General features: G+C 46.1%; 4 protein-coding genes across 5 annotated transcripts; 2 read left to right on the top strand and 2 right to left on the bottom strand.

The window, feature by feature from the left end:
- Nucleotides 1-164: 164 nt before the first annotated feature.
- LOC310942913 (uncharacterized protein) lies at nucleotides 165-7,680 on the top strand. 2 transcript variants are annotated; one of them, XM_083908380.1, is made up of 12 exons: nucleotides 165-277; nucleotides 1,604-1,806; nucleotides 2,256-2,324; nucleotides 2,420-2,512; nucleotides 2,591-2,689; nucleotides 2,790-2,913; nucleotides 3,304-3,625; nucleotides 4,237-4,274; nucleotides 4,360-4,484; nucleotides 4,560-5,049; nucleotides 5,546-6,001; nucleotides 7,409-7,680. In XM_083908380.1, exons 1-12 carry the CDS (start codon nucleotides 274-276, stop codon nucleotides 7,606-7,608), a joined length of 2,223 nt encoding a protein of 740 aa, XP_083764506.1. In that variant the 5' UTR covers nucleotides 165-273; the 3' UTR covers nucleotides 7,609-7,680. The 2 variants fall into 2 exon arrangements, with proteins under 2 accessions (XP_083764506.1, XP_083764505.1); XM_083908379.1 differs by having other exon boundaries at nucleotides 2,417-2,512.
- A 187-nt stretch (nucleotides 7,681-7,867) lies between these two features.
- Nucleotides 7,868-14,913, bottom strand: f2 (coagulation factor II (thrombin); the record flags this gene model as incomplete). Its single annotated transcript, XM_083908755.1, has 15 exons — nucleotides 7,868-8,029; nucleotides 8,509-8,579; nucleotides 8,683-8,861; nucleotides 9,554-9,727; nucleotides 10,643-10,810; nucleotides 10,903-11,029; nucleotides 11,117-11,233; nucleotides 12,005-12,298; nucleotides 12,378-12,511; nucleotides 12,786-12,894; nucleotides 13,862-13,927; nucleotides 14,179-14,203; nucleotides 14,286-14,365; nucleotides 14,454-14,534; nucleotides 14,844-14,913. The coding sequence occupies 15 exons, from the start codon at nucleotides 14,911-14,913 to the stop codon at nucleotides 7,868-7,870; spliced, it is 1,857 nt and encodes a 618-aa protein (XP_083764881.1).
- Nucleotides 14,914-17,355: 2,442 nt separating this feature from the next.
- On the top strand, nucleotides 17,356-23,359 carry fbxo3 (F-box protein 3). The gene is made up of 12 exons (XM_083908385.1): nucleotides 17,356-17,468; nucleotides 18,175-18,264; nucleotides 18,347-18,510; nucleotides 18,776-18,890; nucleotides 18,975-19,179; nucleotides 19,257-19,302; nucleotides 19,423-19,507; nucleotides 19,852-19,974; nucleotides 20,855-20,970; nucleotides 21,076-21,183; nucleotides 22,345-22,427; nucleotides 22,523-23,359. Exons 1-12 carry the CDS (start codon nucleotides 17,374-17,376, stop codon nucleotides 22,658-22,660), a joined length of 1,368 nt encoding a protein of 455 aa, XP_083764511.1. The 5' UTR covers nucleotides 17,356-17,373; the 3' UTR covers nucleotides 22,661-23,359.
- On the bottom strand, nucleotides 23,150-25,600 carry LOC310943228 (uncharacterized protein; the record flags this gene model as incomplete). Its single annotated transcript, XM_083908754.1, has 3 exons — nucleotides 23,150-23,241; nucleotides 23,981-24,178; nucleotides 25,012-25,600. The coding sequence occupies 3 exons, from the start codon at nucleotides 25,598-25,600 to the stop codon at nucleotides 23,150-23,152; spliced, it is 879 nt and encodes a 292-aa protein (XP_083764880.1).
- Between the last annotated feature and the right edge of the window lie 265 nt (nucleotides 25,601-25,865).

Below are 25,865 nucleotides of genomic sequence, written 5' to 3'. Positions count from 1 at the left end.
ACGGCCCTGCGTAGTAATAAATGACAAAATGTACAAACATGTAAATGAATAGTTTGATATTGTGAAGTTGAACCAGGTTAAATACTTGACATATATGTGTTTATGTGTTGATACAAACTGTGTACAATACATGTGACACCGGAAGCGCTTCTAACGCCGTTTGTTTAACATCCGGTGTGGAGACGGGGTCTCGGCTAACTTGGCTAACTGTCGCCTCAGTCACGCGCTGATAACCCGGGTTTCAGCTCGACAGCGGGATTGGAACAGTACGGAATGGGTACGTGAAGACGCGTTATACACGCCGGTTTAATACCGGTTTAATACCGGTGCGTATTAACCGGGAACAGGTTTATCTATCGCGGCTCAGGAGCTAATGTTTGCTAGCCAGCTAGCAAAACAACCTGTGCGGGACCGACGCGACCCAGACTCCGTTCATAAAAGCAGCGTTTTTAAAATTCAATGATCCAAAGATAAAGTTTAACACAAGCTAGAAAACAACGATGTGGTTTCTGTAAATCTGTTTAATGTGTTCGTCACTTCGGCTTAGGAGCAACATCTGTGTGTACGATCATTGTCTTTTAAACGACATTATAAGTAAAACACCGTTACATATATGTCATTTGATTTGTTTACTGACGTTACAGTGGCTCAAATCGTTCATATATATATATATGTTTGTGTGTGTATATATATATATGTATTTGTATATATATAAATATATAAGTATGTGGATATATGTATATGTGTGTATATATTTGCACATATACATACAATTTAAATGCATATAATTATTGTTCAATCTTCAAATTACATAACCACGAAAAGTCAAGTCTTTATTAGAAACTGAACGGACTTCATAGACAAGGGTTCAAATCTGAGAGGCTTAGATTTTTAGAAGAAAAATGTTTTATTGACTGTAGTTTTAAGTTAAAACTTATATTTTACGTCCTGTCTAGTATTTTTATGACCTAATTTCATCATACAAAACAAAGAAATGAATCTTAAATACTCGGATTTCTTCTTTTTGGCTTGACTCGTTTTTCAAAGATGCTAAATGTAGTTAAATCTGCAGTATTTTACATGGACTTTGGTTGTGAATTGAGACCAGTAATAACCCAGAGAAATGGAATGTGGCCATGTTGATGTTGACGGCCATGTTTATGTTGACGGCCATGTTGATGTTGACAGCCATGTTGATGTTGACGGCCATGTTGATGTTGACGGCCATGTTGATGTTGACGGCCATGTTTATGTTGACGGCCATGTTTATGTTGACGGCCATGTTTATGTTGACGGCCATGTTTATGTTGACGGCCATGTTGATGTTGACGGCCATGTTTATGTTGACGGCCATGTTTATGTTGACGGCCATGTTTATGTTGACGGCCATGTTGATGTTGACGGCCATGTTGATGTTGACGGCCATGTTGATGTTGACGGCCATGTTTATGTTGACGGCCATGTTGATGTTGACAGCCATGTTGATGTTGACGGCCATGTTTATGTTGACGGCCATGTTTATGTTGACAGCCATGTTTATGTTGACGGCCATGTTTATGTTGACGGCCATGTTGATGTTGACGGCCATGTCTCCTCCCTGCAGCCTCCCCTCTCCCCCTCTCCTCCCTGCGCCTCCTTGTGCCTCCTCTCCGCCTGCTGACGGCGGCCATGTGGCAGGTCGCTCAGCAGCAGAGCGTAAAGCACTATGGGATGCTGGAGGACTTTGTTGCCACGGTGACGGAGGCGGTGCCACAGCTGCTGACGGACAGGCAGAGGCGACTGTTGCTGCTCGCTCTGAGGGCCAAGGTGTGTTTGATGTGTGTGTGTGTGTATTGCGTTATGTTATACATGTATATATTTACACGCCACTGCTCACTGGAGCTCCGCCCACCACTTCCTGTCTTCAGTACACACAGAAGAAGAAGAAGAAGAGTTTCAACTGCTGTTGACTGAACACACAGAAACTGAACTGTTGTTAATTAAACTTCCTGACACACACAGAGACAGACACACACAGACACACACACAGACACACACACACACAGAAACAGAACTTTTGTTAATTAAACTTCCTGACACGCACACACACAGAGACACACACACACATTGTGTCGTTTTCAAAAGTCCCAGTCTGTTTATTCATGTTCAAACACAACCCTGCAATTTTCAAAGTAAAAGTCCCATCCTGTTAATCAACACTAAAACACGTCATGCTGTTTTCAAAATAAAAGCCTCTGTCCGTCCACACTGTGCAGGAGACGCTCTCAGATCGAGAGGACAAAGACGCTCAGCTGGACAGGAAACCCCCCGTCTCCGAGGCTACGGTGAGAGAGGAATCTGCTGTCATGTGACATGTGACCAGGCTGCAGTGCATTCTGGGATGTGAGGACCAAAGTTTGTCTCTGTTGTGTCTCAGCAGTTTGACGACAAGAAAGACGAGTGGCGCTCGGCGCTGGTCCGTCTGAGCGATAAAGAGGCGCTGAGCGCCGCTGAGAGACAGTGCCTCCTGCAGGTCAGTGCTGACCACTGCAGCATTGGAAACACTGTCACTTTAAATAATAACTCCGCCCCCTGATGTTGTCTGTTTCAGGAAGTCTTTGACCACAGGTTTGACTCCGCCCTCTTGTCCCTGGTGTCTGACTTCCTGTCCAGGGTTGAGCAGCTGTTTCCTGTGCCTGACTTCAAACAGGTCCTCAGTCACACACACACAAACACACCTGTTGCCATGACGACAAGCCGTCTCTGTCCAGATATTTGAAGTGTGTGTCTGTCCTCTGTGTGTCTCTCAGGTGGCGTCCCAGCTCGACGCTGTCCCTGCTGGTGTGGAGGACTGTCTGCAGGAGGCGGAGCCTGAGGATCTGCGGGAGCTGCTGACCAATCAGAGCTGTTTACAGGGCCAAGCGACCACCACAGGTATGACATCACAGCCCTGCAGTTTTTTCAAAATAAAACTCTGTCTTTGTCCACACGTAAACACAACCCTGTTGTTTTCAAAATAAAAGCCTCTGTCTTTGTTCATCCACACTAAAACATGCTGTGTAGTTTTCAAAATAAAAGCCTTGTTCTTTATTCATGCACACTAAAACACTAACTTGCAGTTTTCAAAATAAAAGCCTCAGTCTTTGTTTGACGCTAAAACACGCTGTGCAGATTTCAAAATAAAAGTCTGTCTTTGTCTACACGCAAATGCAACCCTGCTGTTTTCACAATAAGAGTCTGAGTGTTCTTGGTCAGGTGACGTGGTTTTATCCGTGTTTACGTGAATATCGTTGTTTACGTGAATATCGTGTCATTTTTCCTCAGTGGGTCGTGACACAGAGAAGACCCTCCTCGCCGCCTGGTCCCACCCCCTCGTCACCAAACTGACCAATCGTGAGCCGCCTCGTGAAGACCCTGCTGTCGGGGTGGAGGTTGTCCCTGAGGAGCTGGGCGTGGAGCTGGTGAAGGTGGAGGTGGTGGTCATGACGGAGGACGAGCAGGACCAGGTGGAGGAGGAGGAGGAGGAGGAGGAGGAGGCTGTGATTGGTCAGAACGTGTCACCTGTCCAGCAGGAGGCGTCCAATGAGTGTCCAGCAGGGGGCGGCGATGAACACGCCATGACACCAGTGATGCTGCAGGTGGACGGGTCAGTCTCATTAGTGTCCTCAGTGTCTTCATCAAGGTTTTTATTCCCTCTGAACCAATGGGTTTTCAAAATAAAAGCCTTTTTTCTCTTCATTTATCGTCGAAAGCACAGCCCTGCAGTTTTCAAAGTAAAAGTCTCTATTCATCCACATTGAGCACAACCCTGTGGATTTCAAAATAAAAGTATCAGCGTTTGTCCACGCCAAAATGCAACTCTGCATTTTTCAAAGTAAAAGCCACAGTCTTTATCTGTCTACGCTAAAACACAAACAAGTAGTTTTCAAAATAAAAGTTTCTATTCATCCACACTTGAGCACAATCCTGCAGATTTCAAAATAAAAGTCTCAGTCTCTGTCCACACTAAAATGCAACTCTGCAGTTTTCAGAATAAAAGCCTCAGTCTGTCCACACTAAAATGCAACTCTGCAGTTTTCAAAATAAAAGCCTCAGTCTCTGTCCATCCACACAAAAGCACAAATCTGCGGTTTTCAAAATAAAAGTCTCTGTCCATCTTGAAATACAACTTTTCACTTTTCAAAATAAAAGTCTGAGTCATTGATGATGGGGTCTGTGACAGTCTGAGCTTTAAAGTGTCCTCATCTTTGTTTCCAGGGTGAAAGAGTGTCCTGCTGTCCAATCAGAAGACACAGGTAACACACACACACACACACACACTCACACATTGAACAAACACAAACTCATCATTTGATTATTTAAATCCCGCCTCTCTTACAGTCGACCAATCAGGCGTCTCCTGCTCTGAGGTCACGGCTAATGCCCTGTTCAGCATTTCCCATAATTCCCAGCGTGTGGCTCACAAGTGTCCTCAGTGCAGCAAGTGTTTCATCTACCGCTCTCAGGTGAGTCACGTTGCAGTGTCACCGTCCTGACAGCAGGGGGAGCTGTTGTTGATGAGCCGTGCTCTCTGACCACAGGTGATCCGTCACCTGCGCACCAACAAGTCCTGCAGCGCAGCCTTGACCTCGGCAGGTGTTTTAAACCTGCACCGTCAGCCCAGCCCTCCTGACCGAGAGCCCCGCCCCCCGGAGCCCCGCCCCCCAGAGCCCCGCCCTGTCAGGTCTCTGTCGTGTTTCCAGTGCAACGCCGTCTTCAAAACCAAACCCGAGCTCCTGACGCACCAGCGCAGCCACCGCGCTCGACCCGTGTACCAGTGCAGCCAGTGTGACAGAGAGTTCCACCACCTGTCCAGTCTGACCAATCACAAGCAGACGCACCTGAAGAGGGGCGGAGCCACCTCTGATGGGGTGTTGGAGACGACGAGGGAGCGTCCGCCTGACCTGAGGTGTTCGGTGTGTGAGCAGACGTTCACTTCTCAGACGCAGCTGCTGAGACACCTGCAGACTCACTCAGCAGAGGGCGCTACACCGCAGTACACCTGTCGATTCTGTGACCTCAGCTTCTCAGGTAACACACTCATGCTACTGTAAGCTAGGTCTGCAACCAGGTCCTGATCCAGACCCTGATCCAGACCTTGATCCAGACCCTGATCCATTCTACAGGTCTTGACCTGATTCAGGATCAGATCTAACTCACAGAGATAGAACAAGAATCAGACCCATTGTGGAGATTCAAGATAACATACTCTGCAGGTCTGGAACCAGATCCATTTTACAGGTCTAGGACCAGGTTCAGGTCTATGTCACAGGTCTAGATCCAGATCCAGGTTTACGTCACAGGTCCAGGATCAGGTTCAGGTTTACTTCACAGGTGTAGGACGAGTTTCAGGTTTACTTCACAGGTCTAGGACCAGGTTCAGGTTTATGTCACAGGTGTAGGACCAGGTTCAGGTTCAGGTTTATGTCACAGGTCTAGGACCAGGTTCAGGTTCAGGTGTAGGACCAGGTTGATGTGTCTGTGACAGTTGTGGGCGTGTCTGTGACAGTTGTGGGCGTGTCCTCAGGTGTGACTCAGCTGCGTATCCACCAGCGCTCTCACGCCGAGCGTTGTTTCCAGTGTGACGTGTGCAGTAAGGCGTACGTGTCTGTGAGCGCTCTACAGTCTCACCGCTCCACCCACGGCGCCGAGAGTCGCTTCCTGTGTCCTCAGTGCGGCAAACGCTTCAAGACGCGTGACGGTCTGGAGGGTCACCTGAGGACGCACACGGGGGAGCGGCCCTACCGCTGCCCCTACTGTCCAAAAGACTTCACCGCGCTCGCCGGACTCAACGTGCACGTGCGGCGGCACACGGGCGAGCGGCCGTACGTGTGCACGGTGTGCGGGAAAGGCTGGCCCTCTGGTGGTGACCTGCAGAAGCACATGAGGACGCACACGGGGGAGCGACCCTACGTCTGTGGGGACTGTGGGAAGGCCTTCTCCATTTCCTGTCACCTGACCGAACACCGCAGGATACACACCGGTGAGTGTGTGTGTGTGTGTGTGTGTGTGTGTGTGTGTGTGTGTTCTTGTACTTGCGGCATACTGAGGACCAGTGAGAGTTTTTAACCAACAAAGTGAGGTCATTTTTACGGTGTGAGGACATTTTGGCCGGTCCTCACTTTGTTTTCATTGAAATCACTTCCGTAGGTTGCTATAACATGCTATACTCAATTTGTCAAAAAAAAAAAAAAATTCTAATTTTGGTCGACAGTATAGTATGATGTTTTTGTAAAATTTTGGGTCAAAAATTTTGCGTCAAATTTTTTTCTTTTATTTTGGTCGACAGTATAGTATGATGTTTTTGTAAAATTTTGGGTCAAATTTTTTTTTCACATTTTGGACGACATAGTATAGTATGATGTTTTTGTAACATTTTGGGTCAAAAATTTTGCGCCAAATTTTTTTTTTGATTTTGGTCGACAGTACAGTATGATGTTTTTGTCAAATTTTGGGTCAAAAATTTTGGGTCAAATATTTTTTTCAAACTTTGGACGACAGTATAGTATGACGTTTTTGTCAAATTTTGGGTAACATTTTTTTTCCAAATTTTGGACGACAGTATGATGTTTTTGTCAAATTTTGGGTAACATTTTTTTTTCAAATTTTGGACGACATGGTAGTATGACGTTTTCGTCAAATTTTGGGTCCAAAATTTTGGGTCAAATTTTTTCTTTCAAATTTTGGACAACATAATATAGTATGACGTTTGGGTCAAATTTTGGACCAAAGATTTTGTGTCAAATTTTTTTTTTTACTTTTGTCGACATTGTATAAGTGTGATGTTTTTGTAAAATTTTAGACCAAAAAAAAAAAATCGAAAAAGTTTTCCAGCCCTTTTTGCTCTGAGGCTCCACCTGCAGACATTTTATGGTACTGCAACCAGTAGTTCTTTGTAGATGTCATTCATGAAGTAGATATTTGTAATTGTGTTGATTTATAAAGTGGAAATGCTGGTCCTCACTTAACCGTTAACCCCTTGTTGTGTTGTCGTTGTGTTAACCTCTTGTTGTGTTGTGGTTGTGTTAACCTCGTGTTGTGTTGTCGTTGTGTTAACCTCTCGTGTTAACCTCGTGTTGTGTTGTCGTTGTGTTAACCTCTTGTTGTGTTGTCGTTGTGTTAACCTCTAGTTGTGTTGTCGTTGTGTTAACCTTTTGTTGTGTTGTGGTTGTGTTAACCTCTTGTTGTGTTGTGGTTGTGTTAACCTCTTGTTGTGTTGTCGTTGTGTTAACCTCTTGTTGTGTTGTCGTTGTGTTAACCTCTAGTTGTGTTGTCGTTGTGTTAACCTTTTGTTGTGGTTGTGTTAACCTCTTGTTGTGTTGTGGTTGTGTTTACCTCTTGTTGTGTTGTCGTTGTGTTAACCTCGTGTTGTATTGTTGTTGTGTTACAGGTGAGAAGCCCTTCTCGTGTCCAGACTGTGGTAAATGCCTGCGTCGTAAGTTTGACTTAAAGAAACACATGTTGTCACATGACAGCGTTCGTCCGTACGCGTGTGTGTTCTGCACAAAGAGCTACACACGCAAAACACACCTGAACCGACACCTGCTGACACACAACACGGACAGAGGGGGCGCCACAGACCACGCCTGAATCACAGCAGGAGCTGCAGCGGCGTGGGGGCGGAGCTAATCCTCTGTGGTGTGTGTGTGTGTGGACTGATGATCCTTCATGAACACTTTCATAATAAAATGTTCAAATGTCATCTCAGTGGAACCCATGCTTTTATTCTGAAAAGCCATTTCAACAGGTGCTGCTGCTCATCCTCAAAACAGGAAGTGATCAGTGGTAGACAGGAAGTGATCTTTATTTGCATGGTAAGAACAGGAAGTGAAGACGATGGGCGTGGTCTTCAGTCGGCGCCGTCGTCGTCTTTTCCCGACCTTGCGATGACCTTCTTCATCCACCTGCTCATCCTGTACACGTGAGTGTAGAAGCCAAACTTCCCGTCACGATCACAACCTTCACCCCACGAGACGATGCCCATCTGATACCAACGACTCTCTGCTGGGTACTGCACACACACACACACACACACACACACACACACAGAGAGACACACACAGAGAGAGAGAGAGACACACACAGAGACACACACAGAGAGAGAGAGAGACACACACAGAGAGAGAGAGAGACACACACACAGTAATAAAGTAAAAGTAATCAACAACATTTAACAACATAATTGGAAGCTTTTATTCTGAAGTTCATTTGTCAAAACTCACACACTCACTTTCACAGACACACACACACACCCCCTCTCACAGACACACACACACTCACACCCCCTCTCACAGACACACACACACTCACACCCCCTCTCACAGACACACACACTCTCACAGACACACACATGCACTCACAGGCACACTCAGACACACACACACTCTCACAGACTCACTCACACAGACTCACTCACACACTCTCACACAGACACACTCACAGACACACACACACACACTCATGTAGTGGTCATAATGTCAATAATGTCACCTTCATCACAAACGGTCCACCACTGTCTCCCTCACAGGCGTCTCCACGCTGAGCATCTTCTGCCCGGTAACCTGGAACACACACACACACACAGTGAGCGGAGGGGGCGTGGTCTAAAGGGGCAGTACCCAAAGGGGCGTGGTCTAAAGGGGCGGGGCATGTTGCATGTCCTACCAGCACAGAACATGTTGTCTGTGATCCTGACAGAGGTGGAGCTACGACAGGTTCTCTGTTCTACGATTGGCAGGTGGATCTGCTGAAGCACTGAGGGTAAGTTCCTGGACGCAGGGTTCCACGTCTCCTTAAGGTTCCCCCAACCACTGACACGACCTTTGAACCCCTGTGACATCAGACTGTGAGGAACAGAGACACTGTTACTCACTGTCAACAACACAACAACACAACAACAACACGACCTTTGAACCCCTGTGACATCAGACTGAGGAGCAGAGACGTGTGACTCACCGTCAACAACAACACAGTGTTTGTGAGTGTGTGTTAACCTCTTGTTGTTATATGGGTGTTAACCTCTTGTTGTTATATGGGTGTTAACCTCTTGTTGTGTTATGTTAGCGTTAACCTCTTGTTGTGTTATGTTAGCGTTAACCTCTTGTTGTGTTATGTTAGCGTTAACCCGTTGTTGTGTTATGTTAGCGTTAACCTCTTGTTGTGTTATGTTAGCGTTAACCTCTTGTTGTGTTATGTTAGCGTTAACCTCTTGTTGTGTTATGTTAGCGTTAACCTCTTGTTGTGTTATGTTAGCGTTAACCCGTTGTTGTGTTATGTTAGCGTTAACCTCTTGTTGTGTTATGTTAGCGTTAACCTCTTGTTGTGTTATGTTAGCGTTAACCTCTTGTTGTTATATGTGTGTTAACCTCTTGTTGTGTTATGTTAGCGTTAACCTCTTGTTGTGTTATGTTAGCGTTAACCTCTTGTTGTGTTATGTTAGCGTTAACCTCTTGTTGTGTTATGTTAGCGTTAACCTCTTGTTGTGTTATGTTAGCGTTAACCTCTTGTTGTGTTATGTTAGCGTTAATGTTCTCACGCTTTAGCCACGTTCCTGCTGGGCAGACAGATGGGGAAGATCTCATCAGAGAAGGTGATTGGTCTCCTCATGTGCAGCAGAGCGATGTCTCTGTTCAGATTCTCCTTCCAGTTGTATTTTGGGTGAACGATGATCTCATCAATGGCCACGATCTTCTCGGTGCCTCGCTCGAACCTGTGAGCAGGGGCGGAGCTCGTGAACAGGCAGGGCAGGCAGCTGCTTCGGGCCCCCCCCCCCCATCCCCCTTAATCAACAATGACATCTCAGTAGGAAACCCCCCCCTAAAGGGGCCCCACCTCACTTTAACCTGTGTTAGTTATTGAAAATGAAGAGGATTATTCACAGATTCATACATATCTTTTTTACTTAAAGGTTCATTATGTAATAAATGATAAAATCCTCCTAATATGTCACAGACTCAGGAATAATGTTCATAACAAACTGAACTCACCAACAACAACAGTACAGACAAAATATTTTGCAGACTGCAAATCATGTTTATGTTTTGGCGTCATGTGGCGCCACCTACCGCCGTCTACCAATCATTGCAGTCAGTAGAGTCTCAGCTGCCGAGCAACCACGGGTTGAACAGTTACGTCAGAAAACGAAACCTAAAAGACCTCTAAGAGGTATTTTGAATTTGAATGTAGTAACAGTTTTTGGCCACATTCTTACATATGGCGCCTTTAAATTATATGTGTTTTTTTCAGTTATTTACAGTATTACTAAGTTTATATAGTTTTTTAAAGCTATTTACAGTATTTTATTGTTCTATATATTGATATTGTTTTATAATGTGGGTTCTTTACAGTGTAATGTATTTTTTTATCTAAGTTTATAAAGTTTTTTAAAAGCTATTTACAGTATTTTAATGTTCTTTCTATTTATATTTTCACATACTTTTTTATTACAAGGTTATTTCATTCATTTCAAAATAATCTTTTGAACTCATAAATTTTTCGTTGGTGATGAACCCTGGTTGAATGAAGGGCCCCCTGTGAATGTTTGCTTTGGTCCCTACAGACTCTAGAACGGCCTCTGGCTGTGAGGAGGCGTGTTCACGGCGTGGGGGCGGAGCCTGCGTCTTACTTGGCGCGGTGGTGTTTCCCCAGGCGCACCAGGATGTCGTCGATGGTGAAGTTCTTGTTCCAGGGCGGGTAGAGGATGCAGTGAGCGGCCGTGAGGATCCACTGATCACTGATGAGACTGGCTCCACACAGCAGCTCCTGAGGTGAGCGCTTATACAGCATCACCTGCCTGCACACACACACACACACACACACACACGTGTCACCGTGGGGGCGGAGTCTCTGGTCGCCATGGTGACCGTGCGTCACGCGTGTGGTTACCACGGCGCCGAGGCCACCTCTGCGTTGTCGCCGCCCACGATTCGCTGCTCGCGGTACGACTCCAGCAGCTCGTCCTCCTTCGCGTCTTTCTTGTTCATCTTTTCAAACAGGGGGCGCTGTCCACACTCTGCAACACAGGGACATGGCAGGTGTCAATCACTCCATCGACCAATCGGGTCAGTCCACCTGTCTGGGTGGGCGTGGCCGACCTTACCGAGCTCTCCTTTTCCAAAACTGCGAACTTGAAAGAAGGTTTTTCTGTGCGGACCAAGGACGGAACGTTCTCTGTTCCCGCTGTCCACCGCTACGTCCTCCGCTAGCAGCTCGTCCTCTGTCAGAGGGGGCGGAGACTCAGGTGAGAAGGGGCGGAGACTCAGATAGGTAAGAGGTGGAGACTCAGGTGAGAGGGGGCGGGGACTCAGACAGGTAAGAGGTGGAGACTCAGGTTAGAGGGGGCGGAGACTCAGACAGGTAAGAGGTGGAGACTCAGGTTAGAGGGGGCGGAGACTCAGACAGGTAAGAGGTGGAGACTCAGACAGGTAAGATGCGGTGACTCAGGTTAAAGGGGGCGGAGACTCAGGTCAGAGGGGGCGGAGACTCAGACAGGTAAGAGGTGGAGACTCAGGTGAGAAGGGGCGGGGACTCACAGGTAAGAGGCGGAGACTAAGGTGAGAGGGGGCGGGGACTCAGACAGGTAAGAGGTGGAGACTCAGACAGGTAAGATGTGGTGACTCAGGTTAAAGGGGGCGGAGACTCAGACAGGTAAGAGGTGGAGACTCAGGTGAGACGGGGTGGAGACTCAGACAGGTAAGAGGCGGAGACTCAGGTGAGAGGGGGCGGGGACTCAGACAGGTAAGAGGCGGAGACTCAGGTGAGAGGGGGTGGGGACTCAGACAGGTAAGAGGCGGAGACTCAGACGGGTAAGAGGAGGTTAGAGGGGGCGGAGACTCAGACAGGTAAGAGGTGGAGACTCAGGTGAGAGGGGGCGGAGACTCAGACAGGTAAGAGGAGGTTAGAGGGGGCGGAGACTCAGACAGGTAAGAGGTGGAGACTCAGACAGGTAAGAGGCGGAGACTCAGTCTTTGTTTCCTGTGTTATTTACCGCAGATGTTGAGGTCACAGAAGTCGATGGTGATGTTTCCAGAGACGTCCACGTAGCACCAGGGTCCTTCAGGGTCGTTGTCAGGGTTACGACACTTGTTTCCCTGCAGACTGACCTCAGGGAGGAAGTCCTTGTCCTGACTGAGGAGCTTGACCTCAGGTGAGGACCAGTACAGGCAGGTGTGTCCTCCCAGAGTCACTGACACGTCTCCAACATAATCCAGACCAAAGTTAACTAAACACTCCTGAGACTGGACTGGTTCAGGGGCCAGAGTGGGCGGGACAAACGTCTGGCCTGGAAAACCACAGACAATGTTTGATGGCTACCACGGTTACCATGGAGACGATGTGGCCTGTGATTGGCTGATTCTTACCACACACTGGGACACGGCACTGCTCTTTCTGAACGGTCGCATCACGAGTGAAACACCAAGGTCCTTCAGGACGGTTGTCAGGGTTACGACAGAAGTTCTCTTTAAGAACGTCCATCTCTGACACGTTATACTCCCTACAGACAACAGACGGGTCAACAGACGGGTCAACAGACGGGTCAACAGACGGGTCAACAGACGGGTCAACAGACAGGTCAACAGACGGGTCAACTACAGACGGGTCAAGAGACAGAACGTCCATCTACAGACAGGTCAACTACAGACAACAGACAGGTCAACAGACAGGTCAACAGACGGGTCAACAGACAGGTCAACAGACAGGTCAACAGACAGGACGTCCATCTACAGACACAGGTAGTTGTAGTTGTTAGTTAATAAGTTAATAATCACCTCATGATTGGATGAGGGAAGTTATGACTCCAGCTCTGACATTGACGTCCTGATGTTGTGATGTTGATGTTTCCTTCATAGTTCACTCCAGAGCCAATGATACACTCTCCTGTACACACACACACACACACACACACACACACACACACACACACACACACACACACACACACACACACACACACTGATGTATATATATGGTCATTCTATGAAAACGTGCCGTTCTGAAAATCTTCTTTTCAAAGTATATTTTATTGTGTCATAAAAACATCTCAGGTTTCTTATTTATTCATTTATTTCCTAAAATAATCAATCATGTGTTTTGTCAATCGCGTTACCAACACCAGATAGTATTTAAAAAGTATTTGAAGTATTATTTCAGAATAACTCTGGTATATTATGAGACATTTATCCTCCCTGTTTACATTCAAAGTGTTTAGAGATGAAAATTGATATAATAATAAATAAATAATAAGATTTCAAACTTATTTAGGGACAAAACATGCTGTTCTTAAAATGTTTAACCTTTTACTACATGATATTATGGTAACGCGCTGTGACGCCCCCTTCAGGCAAACTACACACAACTCGGTAAAAAGTCACAAAAAGAGACGAGCTCTCACTTCTCTGTTCAGCAGCTTCTTCAGAAACATCAGATGATTTCACAATCCTGAATATGAAGTCATTTCTGTGATCATTGGTCCTGGGGGCGTGTTTATCCAAAGTAACGCATTTGACGTGACATATAGGGACATAAGTTTTTTCAATATTCCAAAAAGGTTAATAATTAAAGAGAAGTGTCATATGTTCATTAAAATATTTTTAGATGATTAGATTTTATCCCCTCTGAAAAGACAAAATATGCCATATTTATACATACTTTAAAATACTTTGAAAGTATTAATGTATGAATATTTAAAGTGAAGATTATTTGTTTACCATATCATACCAACAAAGATTTTGAATGTTTTGATGTAAATACAGATTATATTTGTGAGGGAGACGCAAAATGGCACGTTTTTTTTGTAGAATGATCAGATCAATAAAGTTATATTAACAGACTTGTTGTTGTTTACCTTGGATACACTGTCTGATGACGTCGATGTTGTCTTGTGTTCTCGTCAATTCAGTTCCTTTACAGTCTGAAACACACAGAGACAACAGGTGTGTGTGCGTGCGTGCGTGTGTGTGCGTGCGTGTGTGTGTGCGTGTGTGTGTGCGTGCGTGCGTGTGTGTGTGTGTGTGTGTGGACTTTAATGTTTGTTCTAACCTGACCTCTCCACAGTTAAACATGGTCACAGCAACAGTTAAAATAGTGTAACAGTGTAACAGTGTAACAGTGTAACAGTGTAATAGTGTAACAGTGTAACAGTGTAACAGTGTAACTTCTTACCCAGATACTTGATCCAGAACGTTTTCTGCAGAGAACAGATCACATGACATTAGTGCTGATGTAAGAGCTGCTGTGATTGGACGAGGAGAGGACGAGAGAAGTCGTACCGTGATGTGCGGCTGTTCAAACACTTCTCTGGCCTCCTCATGGTCACACTGCTCCTCCACACACTCCCTCTCCAGGTTTCCTGAGGAGACACAACAACAACAACACAACAACACAGTCAGGAGTAAACAAACAAACAAACAACAACAGGTGTAAACACACACACACACCTGGTTTGACCTCCTCGAACAGTGAGTTCGCTCGTCGTCTTCTCTCCAGAAGCTGCGACGCTCGCTGACCTTTGAGGAAAACTAGAAGGACAAACACGTTATCATCCTGCTGTGAGCGCCCCCTGCTGCTGACTCAGCTTTTAAAATCCTTTCTTTAGGTTAACCTCAGTGACACAAAGTGACCACACGAGGCAGCAGAGGACCAGCAGCTCCTGTGTCCCTGTGAGCTAAAATCACTGGTTTTCTCTGTGGACTTTGGTGTGGGAGAGTGAGAGGTTTACAGACGTCATTCTAACACTGAAGATAAAACATGGTGAACTGTCCCTTTAACATTGTCCTGTGAGTCCACAGCTAACGGCTAAAGCTAACACAGATGTAGTAAAGTGGTACCGTGGTCAGTGAAGCAGACGGGAAACAGCAACAGCAGCAGAACAGCTGCTCTCCATGATGAGTCAGTCATGATCCACATCTGCAACCAGAACCTTTAGAACCTGTAGAACCTCAGGACCTGATCCAGCAGACACCGTCTCCTCTGTGTCTCTGTCTGACTGTGTGTGTGTGTGTGTGTGTGTGTGTGTGTGTGGGGGGGGGGTTATTGACCGAAGGGTCAAAGTATGTGGACATGTTTACTTTGATGACAGAGTTCTGATGTAGGACATGGTTTTATCAGCTAAAGTCTGATGATAGAGGTCCTGCTCATAACATCGACATCTGTAAACCACTCACTCTCACACACCAAAGTCCAGAGAGAAAACCAGTGATTTTAGCTCACAGGGACACAGGAGCTGCTGGTCCTCTGCTGCCTCGTGTGGTCACTTTGTGTCACTGAGTTAAGTCTAAAGTAAATATTTTAAAAGCTCGAATTCACTAAAATCAGTCATTGTAAGTTAGTGATGGAGGCCTTTGGTGTGGGAGAGTGAGTGACTTTGGTGTGGGAGAGAGTGACTTTGGTGTGGGAGAGTGAGTGACTTTGGTGTGGGAGAGTGAGTGACTTTGGTGTGGGAGAGTGAGTGACTTTGGTGTGGGAGAGTGAGTGACTTTGGTGTGAGAGAGTGAGTGACTTTGGTGTGGGAGAGTGAGTGACTTTGGTGTGGGAGAGTGAGTGACTTTGGTGTGGGAGAGTGAGTGACTTTGGTGTGAGAGAGTGAGTGACTTTGGTGTGAGAGAGTGAGTGACTTTGGTGTGGGAGAGTGAGTGACTTTGGTGTGTCAGAGTGAGTGACTTTGGTGTGGGAGAGTGAGTGACTTTGGTGTGAGAGAGTGAGTGACTTTGGTGTGAGAGAGTGAGTGACTTTGGTGTGGGAGAGTGAGTGACTTTGGTGTGGGAGAGTGAGTGACTTTGATGTGTCAGAGTGAGTGACTGTGGTGTGGGAGAGTGAGTGACTTTGGTGTGGGAGAGTGAGTGACTTTGGTGTGGGAGAGTGAGTGACTTTGGTGTGTCAGAGTGAGTGACTTTGGTGTGTGAGAGTGAGTGACTTTGGTGTGGGAGAGTGAGTGACTTTGGTGTGTCAGAGTGAGTGACTTTGGTGTGGGAGAGTGAGTGACTTTGGTGTGTCAGAGTGAGTGACTTTGGTGTGGGAGAGTGAGTGACTTTGGTGTGTCAGAGTGAGTGACTTTGGTGTGGGAGAGTGAGTGACTTTGGTGTGGGAGAGTGAGTGACTTTGGTGTGAGAGAGTGAGTGACTTTGGTGTGTGAGAGTGAGTGACTTTGGTGTGGGAGAGTGAGTGACTTTGGTGTGTCAGAGTGAGTGACTTTGGTGTGGGAGAGTGAGTGACTTTGGTGTGTCAGAGTGAGTGACTTTGGTGTGGGAGAGTGAGTGACTTTGGTGTGGGAGAGTGAGTGACTTTGGTGTGAGAGAGTGAGTGACTTTGGTGTGAGAGAGTGAGTGACTTTGGTGTGGGAGAGTGAGTGACTTTGGTGTGTCAGAGTGAGTGACTTTGGTGTGTCAGAGTGAGTGACTTTGGTGTGGGAGAGTGAGTGACTTTGGTGTGTCAGGGTGAGTGACTTTGGTGTGTCAGAGTGAGTGACTTTGGTGTGTCAGAGTGAGTGACTTTGGTGTGGGAGAGTGAGTGACTTTGGTGTGTCAGGGTGAGTGACTTTGGTGTGTCAGAGTGAGTGACTTTGGTGTGTCAGAGTGAGTGGTTAACAGTTAAACAGCTGAATGGTTGTCTCAGTCATTATTGATCGTGTGACTCAGCTCAGTCAGAGTAAATATGTACAGATACAGAGGTGAAGGACTCACAGGTGATCGTCAAACATCAGACTGGAACCTTCTCAGTGACCTCTGTGACCTCAGTGACTTCGTCACGGTGAAGAAAACATCTCTGTTTTCACACTTGAACTCTGGAGAATCTAAATATCTGTAAATATTTCTGTTCAAATGCTCATGGAAAATAGAAAGAGAAATGCTGGACTCTGGTTGGCTGCAGTGACGCGTCACCTCCAGCAGGAGGTGCTGACATTCATCTGCTGAAACATGATCACGTTACTGTTTACCTTTTATTGTGACAGAGCAGCAATAGTTTTTTGTTTTTTTTACAGTATGATGACAGCAATCTTTAATTTTGAAAATCTCTACAACAGTTATTTTTATTGTAAAGGAGCATCAGTGTGTCTTTTATTGTGAAGGAGCACTGGCAAGGATTCTATTTTGAAAATACTGTCTCAATAGCAGTCTTTTATTGTGAAGGAGCAGCAGCAGGCATTTTATTTTGAAGAGACTATCTCTAAGACAGTCTTTTATTGTGAAGGAGCACTGGCAGGCATTTTATTTTTCGAAATACTGTCTCAATTACAGACTTTTATTGTGAAGGAGCAGCAGCAGGCATTTTATTTGGAAAGTACTGTCTCCAAGACAGCAGGAGGCGCTGAGGAGCCTGAGCTACCGTTAAAGCACAGTAGAAGAAGAAGGAGGAGGAACGATGGCGGCAGCTAGCTCAGAGTTACGGGTGGATCTTCTCCCTTCAGACCCGCTGCTGCACGTCTTCTCCTTCCTGGACTTCAGAGACCTGGTCCAGTAAGTGTCCCGCACCGGAAACACCGTAACCACCGGCACCGACGAACCGCGAACAACTTGAACCCGTGTTTGTAAAGAAAAACAAGGAGACGAAGCGGCGTTAGCATCAGGCTAACAGCTGCTACTACTAACAACAACAACAACAACAACACAAACAGACATGAACGTTAAAACGGTTTAATCAGACGCATGTTAGTGACGTCACTGGTCGCGTGAATGTACTTTAAAAAGATTCAGCCTGTGAATAAAGTGCCGCTCGTTAGCTTAGCTTAGCCTGTAGCTTCAGACTGTTTTTAACGTGTTTGTGTTTCGTCAATGATCGTGTTTTCTGTTCGGTTTAACTTAACGTGTTGTTTCCTGTTCGTGTTTTCATCTTTAAACAAACTGTCATGTTTTTACGCGTCACATTTGAAGACTTTTATTGGACAGCGTTGTTTTGAAGTGTTCCTAATAATGTGAGCACACACAGGGACGTCTGCCCTCTAGTGGCAGAGTGAACACAAGCAGCTGTGAACTGATTCCACCACTGTGTGTGTGTGTGTGTGTGTGTGTGTGTGTGTGTGTGTGTGTGTGTGTGTGTGTGTGTGTGTGTGTGTGTGTGTGTGTGTGTGTGTGTGTGTGTGTGTGTGTGTGTGTGTGTGTGTGTGTGTGTGTGTGTGTGTGTGTGTGTGTGTGTGTGTGTGTGTGTGTGTGTGTGTGTGTGTAGCTGCAGTTATGTGAGCAGGAGGTTAAACGATCTCTCCAAACACAACCTGCTGTGGAAGTTCCTCTGCTGCAAACACTGGCTGCTAACAGAGTGAGTCAATCAATCAATCATTCAATCGATCAATCTGTGTTTGATAACTCATGTCTGATTGATCATGTGTGTGTGTGTGCAGTGTGGACCGTGTGCAGAGCGGTGTGTCCTGGTTCTGTCTCTTCAAACAGAACTACAAAGATCTGGGACGATACATCCAGTACTACGCTACACTGAAGCTAGCGTGGGAGGAGCTTAAGAGCTTCCTGCAGCAGTGCTGTCCACGAATGATAGCATCACTTAAAGGTGACGGGGGGGGTCACTCACTCACTCACTCTGCCACACCAAAGTCACTCACTCTCCCACACCAAAGTCACTCACTCTCCCACATCAAAGTCACTCACTCTCCCACACCAAAGTCACTCACTCTCTCACACCAAAGTCACTCACTCTCCCACACCAAAGTCACTCACTCTCCCACACCAAAGTCACTCACTCTCCCACACCAAAGTCACTCACTCTCTCACACCAAAGTCACTCACTGTAGTAAATGTTTGTGTTTGTCCTGTAGAGGGCACCACAGAGGTGGAGTTGAACAACATGGAGGCACAGATTGGCTGCAGACTTCCAGACGATTATCGCTGCTCGTATCGAATCCACAACGGACAGAAACTGGTCATCCCAGGGTCAGTGTCTCCCCACAGAGGCTCCTCCCCCTTCACCCCGCCCCTCTGACCACTTCCTGTCTGTGTGTGTGTGTGTGTCCTCAGGCTGATGGGCAGCATGTCCTTGTCCAATCACTACCGCTCTGAGGTCCTTCTGGACGTGGAGACGGCAGCAGGAGGTTTCCAGCAGAGGAAAGGCATGAAACACTGTCTGCCGCTCACCTTCTGCTTCCACACCGGCCTCAGCCAGTATGTGGCGCTGGAGCCCGCAGAGGGACGCAGGAAGTTCGAGAGCTTCTACCCCTGTCCTGTACGTAACCCTTTCAAAGTAAGAGCTCTGCAAAGGAAGCAGAAATGGAGGTATGACGTGTTGGCTCTGTGTTTCAGGATCAGACGGCTCAGGATCCTTCAGCCATCGACATGTTCATCACAGGTCAGAGCGCTCTTTAAAACACATTATTCCAGTTCATTTACAACTCTAAACAACGATAAAAATCAATGTTAACAAGTGTGTGTGTGTGTGTGTGTGTGTGTGTGTGTGTGGTGCGTTCAGGTTCCTGTTTCTTGGAGTGGTTCACCGCCTACGTTCACAACGTGGTCACAGGAGAATACCCAATCATCAGAGACCAGATCTTCAGGTAACACACACACATCACAGTGTGTGACATCACAGTTTGTGTGACATCACAGTGTGTGTGACATCACAGTGTGTGTGACATCACAGTGTGTGTGACATCACAGTGTGTGACATCACAGTGTGTGACATCACAGTGTGTGTGACATCACAGTGTGTGACATCACAGTGTGTGTGACATCACAGTGTGTGTGACATCACAGTGTGTGACATCACAGTGTGTGACATCACAGTGTGTGACATCACAGTGTGTGTGACATCACAGTGTGTGACATCACAGTGTGTGTGACATCACAGTGTGTGACATCACAGTGTGTGTGACATCACAACGTTGGCGTTTGTCCGCAGGTACGTTCACGACAGCGGTTGCGTGGCGACCACCGGTGACATCACCGTCTCCGTGTCCACCTCCTTCCTCCCAGAACTCTCCTCCGTTCATCCTCCTCACTTCTTCTTCACCTACCGCATCAGGTACAGGCGTATGCACACACACACACACACACACACACACACACACACACACACACACATTCTTGTACTTGCTGCATACTGAGGACTGGGTTGCTGACAAATTGAGGACCAGCATTTCCACTTTATAAATCAACACAATTACAAATATCTACTTCATGAATGACATCTATATAGAACTACTGGGTGCAGTACCATAAAATGTCTGCAGGTGGAGCCCCAGAGCAAAAAGGGCTGGAAAACTTTTTCGTTTTTTTTTATTTTTGGTCCAAAATTTGACAAAAACATCGTACTTATACTATGTCGACCAAAATTTAAAAAAATATTTGACAAAAACGTCATACTATACTAAGTTGTCCAACATTTGAAAAAAAAAATTGACCCAAAATTGTTGGTCCAAAATTTGAAAAAATCTTTGACAAAAACATTTTGGTCCAAAATTTGACAAAAACGTCATACTATACTAATTTGTCCAACATTTGAAAAAAAAATTTGACCCAAAATTTTTGGTCCAAACTTTGACAAAAACCTCGTACTTATACTATGTAGACCAACATTTTTTTTAAAAATTGACCAACAATTTTTGGCCCAAAATTTGAAAAAACAATTTGACCCAAAATTGTTGGTCCAAAATTTGAAAAAATCTTTGACAAAAATATTTTGGTCGAAAATTTGTCGTCCAAAATGTCCGAAATGTCAAACCTAAGGAAGTGATTTCAATGAAAACAAAGTGAGGACCGGACAAAATGTCCTCACTCCGTAAAAATGACCTCACTTTGTTGGTTAAAAACCCTCACTGGTCCTCAGAATGCCGCAAGTACAAGAACACACACACACACACACTCGCGCGCGCACACGTATGGTCACGTGACGTCTTTTCCAGGATCGAGATGTCCAGCGGGGCGTCGCCCGATGCCGCGTGTCAGCTCGACAGCCGCTACTGGAAGATCACCACGTCTGACGGGAACATGGAGGAGGTCCAAGGGCCCGGCGTGGTCGGTATGCTGCTGACATCACACGGCTCCTCCCACCTGCACATCTGTACTGTGATTGGCTGAGACCAGCTGCTGATGTGTGTGTGTGTGTGTGTGTGTGTGTGTGCAGGAGAGTTTCCCGTCCTGACTCCAGGAAAAGTGCATGAGTACGCCAGCTGCACCACCTTCTCCACGCCCTCAGAGTACATGGAGGGTCACTACACCTTCCACAGGCTCGGTAACTTTATTGTGAAGGAGTCCATAAACATACTGTAAATCATGTGATCATGTTACTGCAGGAAGTCCCATTACATTGTTTTCTTTCTTTTATTGTGAAGGGGCAGCATTTTTAATTTTATTACAAACAGTGTGTCTATAACGGGCTTTTATTTTGAAAATGCCATCTCTACAACAGTCTTTTATTGTGAAGGAGCCGCCTCAGTAGTCTTTCATTTTAAATACAGTAGCAGGTCTTTTATTTTAAAAATACAGTCCCTCACATGGTATTTTATTGTGAAGGATCAGTAACGGTTCTTTTATTTTGAAAATACTGCCGCGTAGCAGCTCTTTTATTTTGAAAATACTGTCTCTAAGATAGTCTTTTATTGGGAAGGGTCAATAGCAGGTCTTTTATTTTGAAAATATTGTCTCTAAGATGGTCTTTAATTGTAAAGGACCAATAGCAGGTCTTTTATTTTGAAAATACTGTCTCTAAGATTGTTTTTTATTGTGAAGGGCCAAAAGCAGGTCTTTTATTTTGAAAATTCTGTCTTTAAGATGGTCTTTTGTGAAGGATCAGGAGCACGTCTTTTATATTGAAAATATTGCCACGAAGATGGTCTTTTATTGTGAAGGCTCAGTAGCAGGTTTTTATCTTGAAAATACTGTCTCTAAGATGGTCTTTTATTGTGAAGGCTCAGTAGCAGGTCTTTTATTTTGAAAATACTGCCAATACAAGATGGTCTTTTATTGTGAAGGATCAGTAGCAGCTCTTTTATTTTGAAAATACTGTCACTAAGATGGTCTTTTATTCTGAATTCTTGAAACTGTGAGCAGCAGGTGTTTTATTGTGAAGGCCTAGCAGGTGTTTTATTGTGAAGGCTCAGCAGCAGGTGTTTTATTGTGAAGGCTCAGCAGGTGTTTCATTGTGAAGGCTCAGCAGGTGTTTTATTGTGAAGGCCTAGCAGGTGTTTTATTGTGAAGGCTCAGCAGGTGTTTTATTGTGAAGGTCTAGCAGGTGTTTTATTGTGAAGGCTCAGCAGGTGTTTTATTGTAAAGGCTCAGCAGGTGTTTTATTGTGAAGGCCTAGCAGGTGTTTTATTGTGAAGGCTCAGCAGGTGTTTTATTGTGAAGGCTCAGCAGGTGTTTTATTGTGAAGGCTCAGCTCTGTGTGTTTCAGTGAATAAAGAGGAAGTGTTCCAGGTGGCGATCCCTCGCTTCCACATGGTTTGCCCTCCGTTCAAAGAGCCCGCGGTCAGAACGGTAAATCAGCTGATCATGACGTCATTGTGTGTGTGTGTTTGTTTGTTTGGCTCCGCCTCTTTCGCCGTGACGCAGACTGTGTCTCATGTCTGCAGCACAAAGCCACGCCCACTGCCGCGCCTCCTCGCCGTGACGAGGACGACAGAGACGGCGGCGAGGGCGGAAACTTCGGCGACCTCCGGGGAATCAACATGGCGGCGCTGGAGGGGGCGTGGTGCCCCCGACACATCTGACCTCTGACCTCAGGATTGACGCACTGACTGCAGGGGATTGTGGGAAATGTAGTGGACTTTTCTCGCTTTTTCTCTTTCCTTTTTTTTCCCCCTCTTAATGTAAACAGCTCGGACAAGATGGCCGCCGCGGTAACCATGGAGACGCTTTGTTTTTCACTTTACACGTAGGAAAAAGTCGGGAGCTGACGTGAAGTTTTGTCCGAACTCGAGTCGATCTTTTGTTTCCGCTGCAGGAGTCGACGTGACAGCGCCCTCTGCAGGAACACGGGGACATCACTGAATCACGCTGTGCTACGTTAGCGTCCACTTCCTGCCGTGAGAAACTTTAGTGTCGGGCAGAGCCTGAACTAACTGGGCTTTTATTTTGAAAGGAGGCCTCTTCCTGTTTTTGTCTCCTCATCATCGTCGCTCTCTGCTGTGATTGGTGGCTTTTGTTTTTCTTTGTTTGGGCTCAATAAACAGGAAACGCTCGTCCACGCCGACTCATTGTCAACAGGAAGTGATGTCATCACTTTGGTGCGCTGCATTCAGGGTCCCCTGGGAAACTCCAGCGTCCTGAGCTGCACGTGTTTTTACGTAGACTGTGGGTAAAAAAAAAACGCAGACAAACTCTCGTAGCATTTGAACGTCGCGTTTCTTCTTCTGTTTGTAAATAAATGTGTTTTTCACCACGACGACCGCTAAGTCAACCGTTTGTAGTCGCAGCCTCGTCATCGAGTTAGCGCTAGCTAAAAATGGTGTCAACAGAATGTAGCATTAAGCTATGACCAAAAAAAAACTCTACAATAAATGTACTGAAATGTAGCTAATGCTAATTGCTAACTGGCCATGGTGGCTCATGTAATAAATGCTAATTGCTTAGCGACTACTACATTGGCCAACGTGACAAATTAGCAGCTACTACATTAGCCATTGTGACCACTTAGCAGCTACTACATTAGCCACATTATGATAAAACTACTGTAGCAGCTGCTAACTGGCTATGGTGATTAATTTAGACTTCAGTGCCCTTCACAATAAAAGCATAATCTTTGACTGAACAAACTTTATTTAAAAAACTTTAACAAACAAATGTGACGACGACTAAAAATGTAAAGGAGAATAAACGATGACATCACAGGTCACATGATGCAGATTTCTTCCTTCAGTCGTCGTCATCGTCGTCTTCTTCCTGCATCGTCCTCGCCGTCCTCTTTCGTTTCCTCTCCCCTCTCGTCTCCTTCCTCTCCTCTTCAAGCTCCTCCCCCTCCTCTTCGACCTCCTCCTCTTCCTCCCCTCTCCTCCCTCCTCCTCCTCCTCCCTCCTCCTCTCTGGCGTTACAGCGGCTGCAGTGTCTTCTCAACCCTCCCAGATACATGGACCTGAAGCAGCAGAACGGACAGGAGAACCGTCCTGGACGATGAGCGGTTCTGATGTGCTGCTGCAGACGACTGGGGAGGAAGAAGCTGCTGCTGCACAGAGAACATCTGTACGGACGTTCTACGATGTGACAGCGACTCACGTGACTGATGACGAACCCTGAGGAGAACCACAGACACGTCAGGAGAACAGGTTTACAAACTTCAGTTTAACAGTGACGTAAACAAAGACGTGATCACGTGACGTAAACAAAGACGTCATCACGTGACGTAAACAAAGACGTGATCACGTGACGTAAACAAAGACCTGATCACGTGAAGTAAACAAAGACGTGATCACGTGACGTAAACAAAGACGTGATCACGTGACGTAAACAAAGACGGGATCACGTGACGTAAACAAAGACGTGATCACGTGACGTAAACAAAGACGTGATCACGTGACGTAAACAAAGACCTGATCACGTGAAGTAAACAAAGACGTGATCACGTGACGTAAACAAAGACGTGATCACGTGACGTAAACAAAGACGGGATCACGTGACGTAAACAAAGACGTGATCACGTGACGTAAACAAAGACGTGATCACGTGACGTAAACAAAGACCTGATCACGTGAAGTAAACAAAGACGTGATCACGTGACGTAAACAAAGACGTGATCACGTGACGTAAACAAAGACGTGATCACGTGACGTAAACAAAGACCTGATCACGTGAAGTAAACAAAGACGTGATCACGTGACGTAAACAAAGACGTGATCACGTGACGTAAACAAAGACGGGATCACGTGAAGTAAACAAAGACGGGATCACGTGACGTAAACAAAGACGTGATCACGTGAAGTAAACAAAGACGTGATCACGTGACGTAAACAAAGACGGGATCACGTGACGTAAACAAAGACGTGATCACGTGACGTAAACAGACGTGATCATGTAACGTAAACAAAGACGTGATCATGTGACGTAAAGACATCGTAGAGTTTCTTACCTTTAAGTTTGTTTTTCCAGCCACAGATCTGACAGACGTAGCGGTTGGAGATGAAGCTAACCACCTTAGCGAGCGCCACCTCCTCGTCGCTGCCGCCGCCGCCACTGGGCATCAGTGTGGGCGTGGCCTGTAGGCCTTGCCTGATGGCCTGGAGGGCGTACGCTTTGGGGACGGTGTGTTTCTTCACCACGTGGTTTAGACCCAGAACTTTCATCCTGTTCCTGAAGTCACAGAACAGACAATGATAGAAGGAACCATCAAACATCAGGACACAGTCGCCTGCTTCTATGTCCGGTTTGGCCACCTGCTGCCTCTGGGGGGCGCCATCTTCCTCATGTCCCTCAGCCTTCAACTCTTCACCTTTGTCCATCTTCTCCTCAACTTTGTCCATCTTCTCCTCAACTTTGTCCATCTTCTCCTCCTCAACTTTGTCCATCTTCTCCTCAACTTTGTCCATCTTCTCCTCAACTTTGTCCATCTTCTCCTCAACTTTGTCCATCTTCTCCTCAACTTTGTCCATCTTCTCCTCACCTCTGTCCATCTTCAACTCCTCACCTCTGTCCATCTTCACCTCCTCAACTTTGTCCATCTTCTTCTCCTCAACTTTGTCCATCTTCTTCTCCTCAACTTTGTCCATCTTCTTCTCCTCACCTCTGTCCATCTTCTTCTCCTCACCTCTGTCCATCTTCTTCTCCTCAACTTTGTCCATCTTCTTCTCCTCAACTTTGTCCATCTTCTTCTCCTCACCTCTGTCCATCTTCTTCTCCTCAACTTTGTCCATCTTCTTCTCCTCAACTTTGTCCATCTTCTTCTCCTCACCTCTGTCCATCTTCTTCTCCTCACCTCTGTCCATC

The sequence above is a fragment of the Microchirus variegatus genome (assembly GCF_963457635.1).
Source record: "Microchirus variegatus genome assembly, chromosome: 22".
Classification (NCBI taxonomy): domain Eukaryota; kingdom Metazoa; phylum Chordata; class Actinopteri; order Pleuronectiformes; family Soleidae; genus Microchirus; species Microchirus variegatus.
This window is presented reverse-complemented; position numbering and strand designations above follow the sequence as displayed.

Coding starts and splice junctions, on each gene's coding strand:
- fbxo3 (XM_083908385.1), top strand. CDS start 17,374: ATGGCGGCAGCTAGCTCAGAGTTACGGGTGGATCTTCTCCCTTCAGAC. Junction 20,971..21,075: donor CCAAGGGCCCGGCGTGGTCG/GTATGCTGCTGA, acceptor GTGTGTGTGCAG/GAGAGTTTCCCGTCCTGACT. Junction 22,428..22,522: donor AAGAGCCCGCGGTCAGAACG/GTAAATCAGCTG, acceptor TCATGTCTGCAG/CACAAAGCCACGCCCACTGC.
- LOC310942913 (XM_083908379.1), top strand. Junction 2,513..2,590: donor AGAGACAGTGCCTCCTGCAG/GTCAGTGCTGAC, acceptor TGTCTGTTTCAG/GAAGTCTTTGACCACAGGTT. Junction 3,626..4,236: donor GTGATGCTGCAGGTGGACGG/GTCAGTCTCATT, acceptor CTTTGTTTCCAG/GGTGAAAGAGTGTCCTGCTG.